Source organism: Myxocyprinus asiaticus, chromosome 8 (assembly GCF_019703515.2).
Source record: "Myxocyprinus asiaticus isolate MX2 ecotype Aquarium Trade chromosome 8, UBuf_Myxa_2, whole genome shotgun sequence".
NCBI classification, from domain to species: Eukaryota; Metazoa; Chordata; class Actinopteri; order Cypriniformes; family Catostomidae; genus Myxocyprinus; species Myxocyprinus asiaticus.
Genome location: NC_059351.1, coordinates 13,828,126 through 13,844,989, shown reverse-complemented (window position 1 = coordinate 13,844,989; position 16,864 = coordinate 13,828,126). Strand labels below are relative to the sequence as shown.

The window sequence follows — 16,864 nt, the reverse complement described above, 5'->3', positions numbered from 1 at the left end:
CACTACACATTAATGTTTGTATTGTACCACACATATAAATTTAATAGGTGAAATGTGAAATGGCTGTTGTGAGTTCAATTGAAGACACTATATTTTTATATTACAATCTACAGCCTCAATGGAGAATGCAAGTGAACCATAATACAAGGTCTATGTACTGCAAACAATAACATAAAAAAAGCAACACGATGATTTAATGAAACTTGATTGAATATGAACATTAGCAGAAATATGCAATATCACAATTACAATAATAAAAAAAAAAAAAAAAAAAAATGGCTTGTGCATTTCTGTGACCGAGGTAAAAAATAAAAATAAAGAAATAAAAAATAAAAAGCCTAAGAAAACAGCGGCACACACATACTTAGAGACACACTTTGGGAATCTAAAAATTTCAGCAATGTTATAAAATACTCAGAAGTCATGAATATTAGGAAACATGTAACAAACTTAAACACATCGCGACTGGTACACATTCAATTCATTAAACCACAGCAACCTTACCAGAATACACCCACTTGTTACAGCAGTTAAACTTCACCAAACAGTTCAACAGTTAAAAATCCACAAGGAGATTGACTTCACGCCCCTGCTGAACAGCTGTTCCACTCTCTTCCTGCTTCTCCGACACTCACGCGAATTGCGCCACAGCTGGACTTTCTATCTGAAATAGCAGTGACTGTGGAGCGGCCTCCGTGGCTTTCAGCGCTGGCAGTGACTGGGGAACAGGAGCCCTTCTCTTCCAGAAGATCGAAGCACTGCTGCTGTAATGTCCAACGCCACCTGGCAGTCAGCTGCGGGAACGGTCGACACCTCCTAGTGGTTAGCTGGGCAGATCGAGGCAGCGTCATTCTTCCTCCTCCTCTGTTTACGGGTCATTGGAGGACTGGGGACTGGTGGGAAAATGGTATGGTCCATCTGGGGATGAGAGATCAGACTCCTCAAAAAGGTGATCAACAAAGTCCCAGAAGCCCAAGTGCCCCAGTTTCTCCAGTTAACCACACACACACACACACACAAAATTATAATTGTCCCAACACAAAAAGATTTAAGTTAAGCTTGAAAGCATTGAAACAACTCATTTAATTTAAGTTCAAGTTGGTTACATTATTTTTTTGAGTAATACAAACAAGGGAGGATTCAGGGAACTTACCAAAAACTTACCACTGTGAAAGTGTTTTGAGTGCATGCTTTTTTTAAATTAAATGTCCACTAGTTTGTTTTTAATTCATGTGGTTTTACCTTGCTCTAGTGTTTTAAGGCCCTCTAAGCTTTAAAACTGATTTTCATTATAATCAGGCAGTTTCTGGCCCCTGGTGCAAGTCGCTGGGTGAATATTGACAGCAAGACGATGGAAAAAACTCTGGAAGGACTCAAGCGTCCTCATCGTTTCATCCTGGATGATGCTCAAATGCACATTTACTTCCTCATGAAAAAGGTATGAAGTTCAAGCATGTGTGAATTTAGAGGAATAGTTCAACCAAAAATGTATATTTGGTCATCATTTACTCACCATCATGTCGTTCCAAATGTTTTGACTTATTTTTTTCCTTGATGTTTAGCAGAAAGTTCACACTGCTTACATTCAACAAAAGAAAAGTATAAAAGCTTGAATATGCAGAAGATCAGATGAGATTTGAGAAACAAATAGAAGTTAAGATTATCAGTAAATAACAATAAAAATGTTGGTCTGTTCCACAAAGCAACCATAGAGCTCCTGAAGACTTAAAATATAGAGTACAAATCATATGGACTACTTTTATTATATTTTTATTATGCTTTTTGGCCTTTTTGATGCTAGATGGCCCCTGGTCACAATATGCTTCATTCCTCAATCTCCATTTGTGTTTCACAGACAAAAAAAAAATAATAAAAAATTCGTAATGCAGGTTTGCAGCAACATGAGGATGATGAAAGAATTTTAAATTATAGAAATTTCATTTTTTTGAAACTATTGGTGAACTATTCAGTTAAAAGTATGTTCCAGGTTCAATACTTTAAGCTCATTCAACAGCATTTCTGGGATAGTGTTGATTACCAAATAAAAAACTAATTTAAACTCATCCCTTGTTTATTTTAATTCAATAAATACCGACAGGACAGACCAGGGCTGAGCCAGCAGGACAAACTAGGGCGAAACTGGTAGGAGAGACCAGGGTGGAACCAGCGGGAGGGACCAGGGCAGAACAAGTGGGAGAGACCAGGGCAGAACCGGCTTCACCAGCCAAGGGTGGGGGGGGGGGACACAGGGATAAGGCTTCCAAAAGGGTGGGGTCTGGCATCTAGGGTGTAGGGTCCAGGTAGGGGGCGGGGTCCGGCGGCCAGAAAGGAGGCTTAAGGAAGGGGGTGGGGTCCGGCAGCCTAGAAGGAGGACCCAGGTATGGGGTTGGGGTTGGAGCTTTTTTAAGAAAAATGTTCAAAGTGGGCTCACATTGACTGACCCAATCACAATGGAGATTCATTTTTTTATAGAACACAATGCTAAATTAAATGCTAAATGTGTTTGAAATTAACAGGAAATAGTTAACCCTTTTCTGAAGTGGTTATTTTAATAAGCATTATCTAAAGTTTTTTCTCAAAAAAGCATCTTGCAGTCTTAGTTGACAAATTTTGCACTATGTCTATTGTCCCTATATTTACACGATAAATCCCATGGGGGATTTGTGAAAACATTTTTTTTTTTATGAAGAATGTTTTGATTAAAATTCAGGCCCCCTCGCCACCTTTTTTTAAAAACTGAATTTTAATCAAAACAATCTTCATAAAAAATGCTTTCACAAATTGTTACTTCATTAATAATCAATAAAAAATAAATCGAATTTTTTCGATCTTGATACATTTTGTGACCAGAAAAAAAAAAAAAAAAGAAAAAAAATGTCCTCATTGTACCCTACACAATGGAAGTGAACAGGAAATTTACAAATGTTAAAGCTGACTCAAAAGTTGCCACAGGACTTATTATATATATTTTATGTGTTAAAATGATTTTAGTGTGATAAAATCACTTTTTAACCTTATCTGTGTAAAATTGCAGCCAATATTACAACTTTGTTGCCATGACGATGTAACACTATAAATCCTTTAATAGATTTTATCACAATATAATCATGTTAACATATACAGTATAATAATGAGTGAAGTCTTGTGGATGTACTTTTGAAACAGTGTGTATTTTATTGTTTATAGACTGGCCCCATTTACTTCCACTGTAAGTGCCTTACTGTAACCGCACAAGGGGACGATTAATTGAGGGACGAGTTGAAATTATTTTCTGTGGTAATCAACATTGTCATAAATGATGTCGATTTGTACTGAACATGTAAAATTCCTTTAACAAAATAAATAATTGGATGCAGAAAGTTCCTAATGCTCCCAGGTAATAATTTCAGCCCTTAAGCACAATAACAGACCTATTTTTTGTTTATTTGTGCAGGATTCATACCCACGCTATCTCAAATCAGAACTCTATAAGAACTTACTAGCCCGAGCCATAGTACCACAGGAAACCAAGAAAAGGTACAAGTGCAGAGACAAAAGACAGTCATACAGTATATGAACCCTATTAAGTCAATTATGTATTGGTCAGTCTGCAAGTGAAGAGACATCTTATCAGTGTGTGTGTGTCCAGTGTGTTCCCGTTCATGCGTCGTCAGCGACATTCCAGTCCCTCCCCCACGCTCATCACCCAGAACACAGAGGATGATGGGAAGGCCAAGAACTCAAACTCTATCAGAAGCAATTCTGGAACAGTATCCCGACTTTAAACATGCACAACATTATTTAGTTCTCAAATAAATGTGCTGTCTGTGGTTTTTTAAATATATCATGCTACCTTATCTTACCTCACAGTTGCAAACAAAGACATCTGCATTGTTTCCTATTGCACTTAAACTAAAGGTTATTAATTAAAGAGAATGCTTGATATATTCCTCTATTCCTATTTCTCTGTCACATAGAATTACAGCTTTTCATGCATATAATAGATACAAGCTATAGCAATAATGCCTTCAGGCACAATAATCATAATCAAAGTCATTTTCAAATGTTATAAGTATGTGATTCTTTAGTGTTTCAAGTGTAAAGTCTCCCTTTCACATTATCTAGTCCTTTTAATGTTTGTTATATTTTTTTATCTGTTTATTTGACTTTTTTTTTTTTTTTTTTTTACTGTATGCAATTATTTTTTTACTGTTTATTTTAATTTATTATTTAATATTTTATGAGCACACTTAAGTGAATACTTGATGGGGAATGAAGGGACATATTGTATTACAAGACAGTGTACTGAAGGTTTAGATTCTAGGCTTAAAGTAAATTGCTAGTAAGTTAACATAAAGGGCCGTATCTGGACTCAAAATGTTGCACCCTGCAGTCTTCCTGTCACTACTAGAAGAAATGGGTTGCTCAAGGCCTTAAACTATGACTTCATAATACTTTAAAGCGACTCTAAAATGTATGCTGTCTTAGGTGAGATCATTATATACTTAGCAGGGAGTCTTACCACATTGAAACTATATTTAAATAAAATATAAAAGATGGTTCTACAACAGATAGTAGTCAAAATGCCTTTGACTTTTTCTTTTCAGACATTTGTCATTGTTACCAACTTTTTTATACCTGTTTATGAATGAAATAAAGCACAATGGCAATGAAGAGCTCTGTACGGTGTTAGAATTTCTCTGTTGAATTCTATCCTTATTCAGTAACTAACACCACATCAGTCTAACCACATGAAGAATAAAGACATTTCAGGCTGTGTGTGAAATGTAGAAAACCTAGTATGTTATGCTAATATTTTAAGCAAAGTCCACAGTAACTAATCATGTGGTTAGTTACAGTACACTATATGTACAGTACATTATTAATCATTCACAAACCTGATAATACTAATATTATTTAAAGCCTTTAATAATTGAATTGTTTATTTTTCCATTTATTAGCATGTAGATTACAGAAGGTTTTAAGAAAAAAGGAAGCAGGAATCAAGAGCACAAATACAAACAACTATATAAAAAAAAATTAAACTCTGACAAGTACCTTCATCAACATAAATAGATCATCTTTGTTTGCATAGTTTACGTCATTCCCACCTCCAAATACATGTGCATATACTGTATGTGCAAGGGCTAACATCTGACACAATTAAGAAAAAGGACTGTCATGATAAACTATATGTGTTGTGAACAAAATTAAAACAAAAATCACAGGATAAAAGAAACCATAGAACATCTTGGGATTCACTAATAAGTGGAGATACCGTATTATTGTGTTAACATACACCGAAAAAAGTGCGAATAGGGCACCTCACGCCCTGTGACTCATAAGCAAGGACGATCGCATCAAGATCCAGTGAGAGAGCCTTTGCTTGGAGACGGACATGCCTTTTGTATGTGCAAGTCAAGTCAAATTTATTTGTATAGCACTTATTTCACAACAGACGTTGTTTCAAAGCAGCTGAACATGAAATTATGCTGTAACAGAAAATGAATTAATATAATGCAAATATTAGTTATTTATTGTGGAGTGGGACGTGGTCGTGTGTCTGTCATTGGGGAGAGAGGAAGCGGTAAGGGCCATCACCTGGTGATTACTGATGCTTAAAACCTGTGTCTCATTACAGTGACGATGGAGACGGGCTTGAAAAGGCTGCCAAGAACGCCGGAGAGACAGAGTCAGTGACAGAGAAACCCGAAGCTGTGAAGCTGAAGTGAATATTGAAGTGAATAGCTTAAGCGTATGTTTGTTGTGAAGCTAAAGTGTGTATGTCGATTGTGAAGCTGAAAAGCCAAAACTCTGATTGTGAAGCTGAAAACGTTGAATAAAATGCTGACTTACCTGGACTACCACCCCGCTTCCCGCTTTCTTCTTGCTGGAACTTTTACACTGGTGCTGAAACCTGGAATAAGGAAGAAGTCTGGTCGCCATGGACACCTCACCGCTGGACGAACTCATCCATGCCCTGGCTAACATCCAGGATACCCATCGTCAAGCCCAGGCCGAGGATCGGCAGGCCTTCCAGAGCTGGCTGGCTCCAGGCGGAACCTCCGCCGCGACCCCGGAGGCAGCGAAGCAGCCGCACATCCTACTCTCCAAGATGGGCCCCCAGGACGAACCGGAAGTATTCATGGGCATCTTCGAGCAGTCCGCCACCGTCTGAGGACTGCCTGGACTACGTGAAGCTGAAGACCGCTGTCCTGCAATGGGTTGACCGCACCCCAGAACAACACTGCCAGTGCTTCTGCTCCCTCATGCTGAGCGAATTTGGCCACCCGTTTGCGTTTGTCCAGCAGCTCCGTGATGTCTGAGAAGATGGGTGCTAACCAGAGAAGGCCCAGGCGTGGAAGATGTCATCGAGCTGATGGTTCTGGAGCAGCTAACCATTCCCCTTCCCAGAAGAACCTCAGAATGGGTCCAGTGCCATTGCCCCCCACGGGATCGAGCAGGGACGTACTGTATACTGGTAAAAATTAAGGGCCGTACATACCAAACCCTGGTGGATTTGGGCTGTAATCAAACCTCGATCCACTACAGCTTGGTTCATGATGGAGCTTTGGGTACAAAACACAAGGTGATGGTGAGGTGTGTGCATGGGGATGTTCACAAATATCCCGTAGTGACTACCGTTATTCAATTTCGGGGAGTAAAGCATAGAGTGGAGGCCACGGTTAACTCCTGCCTCACCCATCCACTGATTCTGGGAACCAATTGGCCAGTGTTTAAGAGATTATTAAAAGCGTTATGTGTGGATGGGTCCTGCAAACCAAAATCTCAGTGTGTGTCGTGTGACGCGATGGCTGGGGAGGCGGAGCTGGGGCCGTCCGCATCTGATCAGCGTCAGAAAGACACAGGAGGGGAATCCTCTGGCATTCCCATCCTTAGGGAGTTCCCAGAGGGGGAATTCCCTCTAGAGCAGTCACGTGATGAAACTCTTAGTCATGCCTTTGACCAAGTGAGAGTAATCGATGGCCAGCAGCTCCACCTGGATGTCACCCTCACATATCCGTACTTTTCAATTATTGGGGACCGGTTGTATCGAGTGACGCAGGACACTCAAACCCATGAAAATACAACCTCGTTATTAGTCCCGAGGAGCCTTCAGGAAACACTTTTCCAGGCGGCTCACCACAATCCTATTGCGGGTCACTAAGGACAAGAACGAACACCGCACCATGTAATGGCCCACTTTTATTGGCCGGGCATTCACGGGGATGTATGCAGATGGTGTGTGGCATGCCGTGAATGTCAGTTGGTGAATCCACCGGCCACCCCAAGAGTGCCATTGCGCCCATTACCGTTAATCAAGGCCCCCTTCGAAAGAATTGGTATGGACCTCGTCGGGCCATTAGAACGGTCAGCACGCGGATACCGCTTTGTATTAGTCCTGGTGGATTATGCAACATGGTATCCAGAAGCAGTGCCTTTACACAACATCTCAGCGCGCAGTGTTGCGGAAGCACTCTTCAGAATTATCTCCCAGGTGTGGATTCTGAAAGAAATCCTCACCAACCAAGGCACAACGTTTATGTCACAAACACTATGCAAACTTTACGGATTGCTGGGGATTAAATCGATTTGCACCAGCGTTTATCACCCGCAAACTGACGGGCTGGTGGAACGATTTAATCGAACCCTGAAAAATATGATTCGCAAGTTCGTGCACGAGGACGCTAGGAATTGGAACAAATGGCTGGAACCCCTATTATTTGCAGTCAGGGAGGTCCCGCAAGCCTCCAGGGGGTTTTCCCCTTTCAAGCTCCTGTATGGACGCCAGCCCTGCGGGGTGCTTGACCTCATATGGGAGGCATGGGAGGAAGGACCTTCCCAAAGCAAGAATGAAATTCAATATGTCCTTAATCTTCGAGCAAAGCTACACACACTGGGTCAGTTGTCACAACAAAATTTGCTCCAAGCTCAAGAGACACAAAGCTGGCTGTATAATAGCATTTCCCAGCTACGGGAATTTGCACCGGGAGGCAAAGTACTTGTATTACTTCCCACATCGAGCTAAAAATTGCTCGCCATGTGGCAAGGACCCTTTGAGGTTACACGGCGGGTCGGGGATCTCGATTATGAGGTTAATCAAAGGAATAGAGGCAGAGCACGTCAAATTTACCCATTCAACCTCCTTAAATTATGGAGAGAGGTTATCCATGTGTCCATGGCGACAGTAGTTCCGGAGAGGGCAGAGCTCGGTCTGGAGGTGATCCATTCACCCCTGTCCCTTGTGGAGACCACCTCTCACCGTCCCAGTTTACGGAGGTGGTCAAATTGCAAAACGAGTTTGCAGAGGTGTTGTCTCCTCTTCCTGGTCGTACTAACCTCATACAACACCATATCGAGACCCCACCGGGAGTGGTAGTGCATAGCCAGCCGTACCGCTTGCCCAAACATAAGAAAAAAGTGATTCGGGATGAATTAGAGGCAATGCTCGAGATGGGGGTAATAGAAGAATCACACAGTGATTGGACCAGCCCGGTTGTTCTTATACCTAAGAGTGACAGGTCAGTCCGGTTCTGTGTTGATTAACGGAAAGTCAACGTGGTGTCTAAATTTGACGCATACCCAATGCCCCGAATTGACAAACTGCTCGATCGGTTGGGTGTGGCTCAATTTTATTCGACACTAGATTTAACTAAGGGATATTGGCAGATCCCCTTAACTCCATTATCTCGAGAAAAAATTGCCTTTTCCACACCGTTCGGATTACACCAATTCGTCACTGTTCCGTTCAGTTTGTTGGGGCTCTCGCTACGTTCCAGCGCCTCATGGATAAGATTCTCCAGCCACACGCTGCATATGCCACCGCCTATTTAGATGAAATCATTATATATAGTAATGATTGGCAGAGGCATATGCAGCATCTGAGAGCCGTTCTGAGGTCGCTGAGGTGGGCGGGGTTCACGGCAAACCCGAAAAAGTGCGCAATTGGGCAGGTGGAAGTACGGTATCTGGGCTTCCAATTGGGTCATGGGCAGGTACGTCCCCAAATTGATAAGACTGCAGCGATAGCGGATGGGGGGGGGTTAGCAGGCCGGACGTTGCCCAGGCCTGTGTCAAGCGGTGGGGGTATGTGGAGTGGGACATGGTCGTGAGTCTGTCATTGGGGAGAGAGGAAGCGGTAAGGGCCATCACCTGGTGATTATTGATGCTTAACACCTGTGTCTCATTACATTGACGACGGAGACGGGCTTGAAAAGGCTGCCGAGAACGCCGGAGAGACAGAGAGAGTCAGCGACAGAGAAACCTGAAGCTGTGAGGCTGAAGTGTATATTTATTGTGAAGCTAAAGCATATGTTTGTTGTGAAGCTAAAGTGTATATGTCGATTATGAAGCTGAAAAGCCAAAACTCTGATTGTGAAGCTGAAAATGCTGAATAAAAAGCTGACTTACCTGGACTGCCACCCCGCTTCCTGCTTCCTTCTTGTTGGAACTTATACATTTATGTTTAGAACTATTAGTGGTTACAATTAGTAAACTAAGTACGTATTTTGGGTCAATGATTAAACAAAATGATTTTGTATGAACTATAAGTTTTAGTGTTAAAGTCCTTGAAGTCATCCCAGATTAACTAAGGAAATACACATAGATGCATTGTCCTATGATTTTGGACAATGACGGCTTTTGTTATTTGTTAATTCATTTTCTATGTAGTTTAAGAGAATGTTGTCCCTCCATTGACCAAGTTGATATAGGTATAATTCAATGAGGAGCATCACAGTCCAGCTGGAAGTTTATGGCAGGTAATTTTGGTGAACTCCATCCTGAGACCATGCTTCAGAGAGTGGCTCATGAAGAATCCCATGTCTTTGAGTTTGCATCAATTCATCCTCTATGAAGTCCATCTTAGTAGACTGAAGTGAAATCTGGCTGGCACATGCTGCAGTTGGTCATCATACCGTATCTCAAATCTCATGCCTGAGACTGTTCCACACCATGTCATAGCCACACCTGGAGATGGTTCCCGATGTTTCGTCAAGATCAGACAAGGGGAACTTCCGACCCTCCGAATTTGCCTAGACCCTCCGAGCCCTGGACCTTGGTTCTCCGAGCCCTCAGTCTCACCTTGGCTCTATGTCTCTTCGGCTCCACCGTGGTCCTTCAACTAATCGGCTTCACCAGGGTCCCTCGTCCCTCCAGCTCTGCCTTGGTCAGTCGGTCACATGGCTCCGCCTGAGCTCTCCAATTCCACAGCTCCGCTTCATCAATCCGAACCTGCGGCTCTACCAGGGACCTCCTTCCCTATGGCTCCACCTTGATCCTCAGTCCCACCGGCTCCACCTCTGTCCTCCGATCCCCCAGCTCCACCTTGGTCCTCCGAGCCTTGGGTGCTACCTCAGTTCTCCGAACCTCCGGCTCCACCATGGTCCTTTGAGTCGTCGGCTACTCTCTGGGCACCAAGTTCCATGGTGTTGCCCTTCAAGTCTCTCACAGCTCCACCTTCCATGGCTCCGCCCCTCAAATCTCAAGGCTCCGCCCCTTGAGTCTCTCATGGCTCCACCTTCCACAGACGTTGCCCTGATCCCATGCTCCACGCCTTGTCTTGCCAAGCCACGCTTCAAGACCCCCCCAACCAACTCCCTACAGAACTTTGAGTTTATGCCATGTTTTATGTGTTGGTTCATGTTTTGGGGCGTCGGGAGCAACCCCTTAGTGGTGGGGATGTGTATGTGTATTTTGCTGGTTCATGTTTTTCATGTCTTTTATTTTGAAAGTTTAGTTCCTGTTTTTTATTATTTTATTTTTTTTAATTTTGATTTTTTATTTTCTAAATGTCAGAGCTACCTCAGGACCCACTAGAACTTAGGAACAAGTGAAATATAAGAACATTCTACAAAATGGTTATTCTTTACTTCTACTGTGCTTGAAATACCTTTTAAAATAAATTGTGTTTTTGTCTGTTTGGAAACAACAAACAAGAAAAAAGTGGGGGAAAAAACATGGGTGGTCTTCCTGCATCTCCACATTATACCCCAACAGAAGAGCTGGCCCTAGGGCTTAATGTTAACAGACCCATTGTGTAGGGCATCCTTTGGGGCAGATCTTCCTCAGACCCACAGCCAGGGAGCAGTAGCAGCAACACCTTCATTACTGGTAAAGGAGGTTTAAATTATTTATTTTTGTTAGTTGTTCGTTATAATGAGGTTTTTGTATGTGTGTGTGTGTGTGTGTGTGTGCAATTGTAGATAATACACCAACACTTCAACTGGTTCCCAAGCAAGTGGTAAATGAAGCATGTGTAGTAATTACAATTTTCAAGTAAATTTGACATCTAAAGGGGGAAATGTGCAACTGTGTTTGATACCCATTTTATGTTCATTGCAGGACAGTGAAGAAACCCTTTCAGATGGCTGTTCTTTGGAAAAAGTACCTGCAAGTGTTTAAATATCTTAAATTGCATGTATTCATGTAACTGTAATATTTCTCAGAGTAAGACTGCAATAACAGTTGCAGGAGTCCACATCAACAGAGAGACCTACGTCTGCTGCTGAGTCCGCACAGAAAAGTGGTACAGAGGTGAGGAAAATATTAGACAGATTATTCCTTTTTATTCTTGAGTAAATGTATTAATTTCTCCACAAAATGCACAGGGTGATGCCCGTTCCCTATATAAAAGGAGTCTTGTGACAAAGATTGAATATATGGAACTTAAAAAGCAAAAAATCCTACAAGTGATTGAAATTGACAACTTGAGGAAAACAAAAGTTAAACTGGGGATAGAGTTGCTTCAGAGAGAACTTCAGAGAACACTGGCAGCCAAACATTTGGAATAATGTACAGATTTTGCTGTTTCAGAAGGAAATTGGTACTTTAATTCACCAAAGTGGCATTCAGCTGGCCACAAAGTATAGTCAGGACATTACTGATGTAAAAAACAGCACCATCACTATTTGAAAAAAGTCATTTTTGATAAAATCTAGAGAAGCCCCATTTTCAGCAGCCATCAATCCAACACCTTATCCTTGAGTAATCATGCTAAATTTCTAATTTGGTATTAGAAAATCACTTGTTATTTGGTTTGTTAAATGAAGTTTTACATTGTCTTTGTGTTTGTTTTTGAGTTGCCACAGTATGCAATAGACTGGCATGTCTTAATGTCAATATTATGTCAAAAATGGCAAAAAAGAAACAGCTTTCTCTAGAAACTTGTCAGTCAATCATTGTTTTGAGGAAATGAAGGCTATACAATGCTTGAAATTGCCAAAAAACTGAAGATTTCATACAAATGTGAACACTACAGTCTTCAAAGACAAAGGACAACTGGCTCTAACAAGGACAGAAAGAGATGTGGAAGGCCAGATGTACAACTAAACAAGAGGATAAGTACATCAGAATCTCTAGTTTGAGAAATAGATGCCTCACATGTCCTCAGCTGACAGCTTCGTTGAATTCTACCCGCTCAACACCAGTTTCATGTACAACAGTAAAGAGAAGACTCAGGGGTGCAGGCCTTATGAGAAAAATTGCAAAGAAAAAGCCACTTTTGAAACAGAAAAACAAAAAGAAAGATTTAGAGTGGGCAAAGAAACACAGACTTTGGACAACAGATAATTGGAAAAGAGTGTTATGGATCTTAACCCCATTGAGCTTTTGTGCGATCAGCTAGACTGTAAGGTATGTGAGAAGTGTCCAACAAGACAGCCACATCTATGGCAAGTGCTACAGGAAGCATGGGGTGAAATGTCACCTGAGTATCTGGACAAGCTGACAGCTAGAATGCCAAGGATCTGCAAAGCTGTCATTGCTGCACGTGGAGGAACTCTTTGAAGTAGTTCAAACTGTAATAGTAATTATTCATGTTATTAATGTCCTGATTATACATAGAGCAAAATCTGTACATTATTCCAAACTTTTTGCTGCCAATGTAAGTGCTAAATCACTTTCACACAGTGTAATATTGTTTACTGTACATAATATCTCTTACTGCAGGTAAAAGATGACTGATTGCTGCATTTGACTGGGAGGAATAAAAATACAGAAATAAAATACATATGGGCCTAATCATGTTTGTGTCTTTTATTTATTCAAAAAAAGTCAATCAAAAATGGTGTTCACAATTCTATCCCATACTGCTCTTCCACTAGGTTGGTCCAGGTGCACTAGCTGGAGGTCATCATCAGGCTACACCTCCACCACAGGGGTCCTCTCTTTTCTGATGGTGGCAATGTTGTGTAGTACACAGCATGCAACAATAATGTCGCAGGCCCTGTCAGGTGCAAACCTCAGACTTTTCAGACACTGAAATCTTCCCTTAAGTTGCCCAAAGGTAATTTAAATGCATGCCCTTGTCCTGGCTAGAGCTGCATTGTAACGGGTTAGTGGACTAGGGTTTGGGTCAGGGAATGGAGTCAAGAAATACTGCCTGCAGTCATAGCCCCTATCTCCAAGCAGGATCCCAACCTAATCACCTGTGTAATGGGAAAATGCAGTTCAATTAGGCCCAGCATAAGTGCATTTAATACAGTGAGCTTGACATTTCTATTTTCTCTTACCAGGTTCAAATAATGTGCATAAATATGACTCTCTGAAGATTCTTGAGTCATGCACAGATCCAGGCCATTTTGCCTCTATGTTGGTTATAAGGCACATCGAGTCACACACCATCGAATATATTTTATTCAGTCCATGTCAGTCAACTGCATTTGACTTTTTGATTCAATACATTTTAGCTTAATATACTATTAATAATCTGAAAGCTCAACAATATTAAGATAATCTTAATAGTAGTCTACCTGCACTTTTATACTGTGAACCCCCTTTCTGTTCATAAAATCACCTTCATTGGGGCCTGATGGGGCCTTGATTTGAATATGTGTGCATTCTATGGCACCAATCATGTTTGGGAAGGGGGGACACATAAGCAATGCTTACTGGCATGGTCATGATTGCATGGTCTTCAATTAGAATTATAATGTACCTGCAATGGCAAAAAAAATTCTGTTTTATAACCTGGGGTCTTAAGTGACTCCACAAAAAAAATAAAAAATAAAAATTGCTTGAGCGCCAGGTACACTTTGCAAATGGCACGGCAAACAGCACTTTTCTCAAAGTTCTCTGCATCTCCAATAGTGTACAAGAAAGTGCCACTCGCAAAGAATCTCAAGCCAGTGCACACTGTCTGTGGTGTTGTTAAAGACCGACTCTGACGAGTTGAACTTTATTATGAGGGTCCAAGAAATTAATCATGTAAATTATCCCCTCACGACAAAAACGATATCTCTCTAAAAGTAAACTATCGCACTGCACTAAAGGATCCAGTCTATCCCACATTGTGCGTTGAATTCAGAAAGCTCTCCATATTATTCATGCACCTTCTGCAACTGGTTGCTCTCGTAAAAATGGAGAGGACATGGCTGCGACAGACTTCCCGTATCACCTCTACTTATAAAGCCGCAATCTAATCCTGTTTACGTGAAACAAGCCAGCTCCCGAGCAGGTTTGAGCTTACGGACCTTTTGCTATTCCAGCAACTCTGGGATGAGCTTCGAAGAACCAAACCATCCGGGATCGTGTCAAATTGTCAATGGTGAATTCCAGATAACTGAGTTATCCACGTGCGAAGAACGGGCCCCCGGTTAGTTAGCAGGCTGGTCGGTGTCCCAGTCCAAAACATCGTTGCTCCGTCCACTGTCGCTTTTGCTTATATCCTTCTTATGGTCCCTGTACTCCTTTAAGTGTTTTTCAATTTGTTTATGATTTGGTCAATTGTCCGATTGAAGGTGGCGTGCATAATTTTGTGCTGTATCTTCATTCTTGTAGAGTATTGTTTTCCTTTGCGATCTCTCTAGTTTATCTCGGATCTTCATAAAGACCATATTGCAAGTAGAGCACTCGTTTCGTTGTGTTACCTGAACGCTTTTGATGTCTGATCATTTTGTGGGATTTTTATTGTTGTTATAGAGCGAAGAAGTACACCTTGCTGCAGACGGTAGCTACTGTTGTTGTTTGGGAAAACTTTACCATGGTGACGAAACATTATCCCGCCCTCCATCCCTTGACATAATTGGTTCCTGCAAAGAGACCAGCAAGCTTTTGGGGCTGGTGCGGAACCAGGTTTTCGGCCTTGGAATGGCCTTTTCTGCAGTGGAAATACGCGGAACAGTTCGAGAATTCGCACCGGCCCAGGAACCCGCACCCGAACCATGTTGGTGGAAAAGGGCTATCGTAACAAACCAGTCCAGTGGATGAAAATGGGACAAGATTAGTTTCTGCATGACCATCTTGAACATAAACCTCCTGAGGGCCTGATTCAAGCATCTCAAATCCAGGATGGGCCATAGTCCTCCATTCCTTTTTGGTGACTTAAAAATGCTGTAGAAGCCTTTTTCCGAGATGCACAGTGGCACAGATTCTATTGCGTTATTTGCAGGGATATTTTAGATCTCTGAATGCAAAACTGCCGTGTCCAACACCATTTCTATCCTTATTCAATAACTAACACCACATCTGTCTTCTACCACATGAAAAATAAAGAGAACTCAGCCTGTGTGTGAAACGTAGAAAACCTAGTATATTATGCTAATATTTCAAGCAAAATCTACATTAGCTAATCAGGTGGTTACACTATATGCACAGTAAATTATTAATCATTCACTAACCAAACAATAAACTAAAGCATCTTGAGAATTCTAAGCCTTGCTCTAGTCTAAGTTTTATTTATTATTATTTATTTGACACAATTAATAAAAGCACTGTCTATGGACTATGATAAAAAATATGTGTTGTGAACAAAATTAAACCAAAAATCACAGGAAAAAAGAAAACCATAGAACTTCTTGGGATTCACCAATAGGTGGAGTTACAGTATTAATGTGTTAACAAAGACTGTAGTTGAACATTTCATATGACAATATATTATTTTTTTATTCAAATACAAAGTGAAATACAGAAACATTATGTCAAACACATTTGTATGGTCACATTCAACCTGAATTTAACACTTTACCTCTGGAAAAACAAGAGACGAACTGCTTTTCCATTACAGTTAATGTAAACGCCAAACACAGGAAAATGGGATGCTGCCTTACAAACATTTGAGCAGATTTAAAGGACATTTGCAGATGCGTCTTTAAGTTGAAAATAGCTTGAGAGTAAGAAGTGCAGTTTATCCATTTCTAAGTAAAGCCTTGACCAGTACACAGGTACAGCATACAAACAGTACATCAGGTCAGAAGTACATTAGATTCCTATGGAATAGGAAATTTTTAGCCTAACTAAGACAGCCAAAGTACATACATACAAACTCAAGCAAGCAAAGTTTTAAGTTAAAAAATTTTCTTGTACAATAAACATTCTTGACAGTGGTTAAACATTTTTTGTAAAATAAGTTTGGCTCTGAAAATGAAATATAGGAACATGTTCTCCAGCTTAGGCAAACTCAAGCTCAGAGACAACAGTACCTACTGGTAATGTCATAAATAGTGTCAAATTAAGAAAGTGTTGAATTAATCTAGAAATCAGTAGTGTCTTCCTCAAAAGAGATGACTGATAAAAAAAAAGTGCTTAACAGAGTAAACAGGATCAACAGACAATTAGCAAGTTGACTTAAAAAAACCTGCCTCACATAATTACAATTTTGGCATATTATATATAGATATATTCATTGCATTTTATAAAAGGAATAGTTCACCCAAAAATTAAATTCTCTCATCATTTACTCACCCTCATGCTATCCCATATATGTATGACTTTCTCTCTTCTGCAAACATTTTTAGAAGAATATCTCAGCTCTGTTGGTCCTTACAATGCAAGTGAATGGGTACCAAAATTTTGAAGCTCCAAAAGCACATAAAGGCAGCATAAAAGTAATCCATAAGACTCCAGTGGAATTATCAAATTACTTAATTGTTGTTGGCAGTGTTCACTG

General features: G+C 40.9%; 1 protein-coding gene and 1 pseudogene across 1 annotated transcript in view; one reads left to right on the top strand and one right to left on the bottom strand.

Moving 5' to 3' along the window:
- The window catches only part of LOC127445504 (regulator of G-protein signaling 11-like), a 31,223-nt gene extending 26,578 nt beyond the window's left edge, over positions 1 to 4,645 (top strand). The window contains exons 15-17 of the mRNA XM_051705632.1: positions 1,300 to 1,438; positions 3,434 to 3,516; positions 3,629 to 4,645. Of these exons, the coding sequence (XP_051561592.1) occupies positions 1,300 to 1,438; positions 3,434 to 3,516; positions 3,629 to 3,764 (358 nt within the window). The 3' untranslated portion in view covers positions 3,765 to 4,645. The remainder of the gene's footprint in view (positions 1 to 1,299; positions 1,439 to 3,433; positions 3,517 to 3,628) is intronic.
- An 8,474-nt stretch (positions 4,646 to 13,119) lies between these two features.
- LOC127445563 (putative nuclease HARBI1) lies at positions 13,120 to 15,276 on the bottom strand (annotated as a pseudogene).
- Positions 15,277 to 16,864: the final 1,588 nt, after the last annotated feature.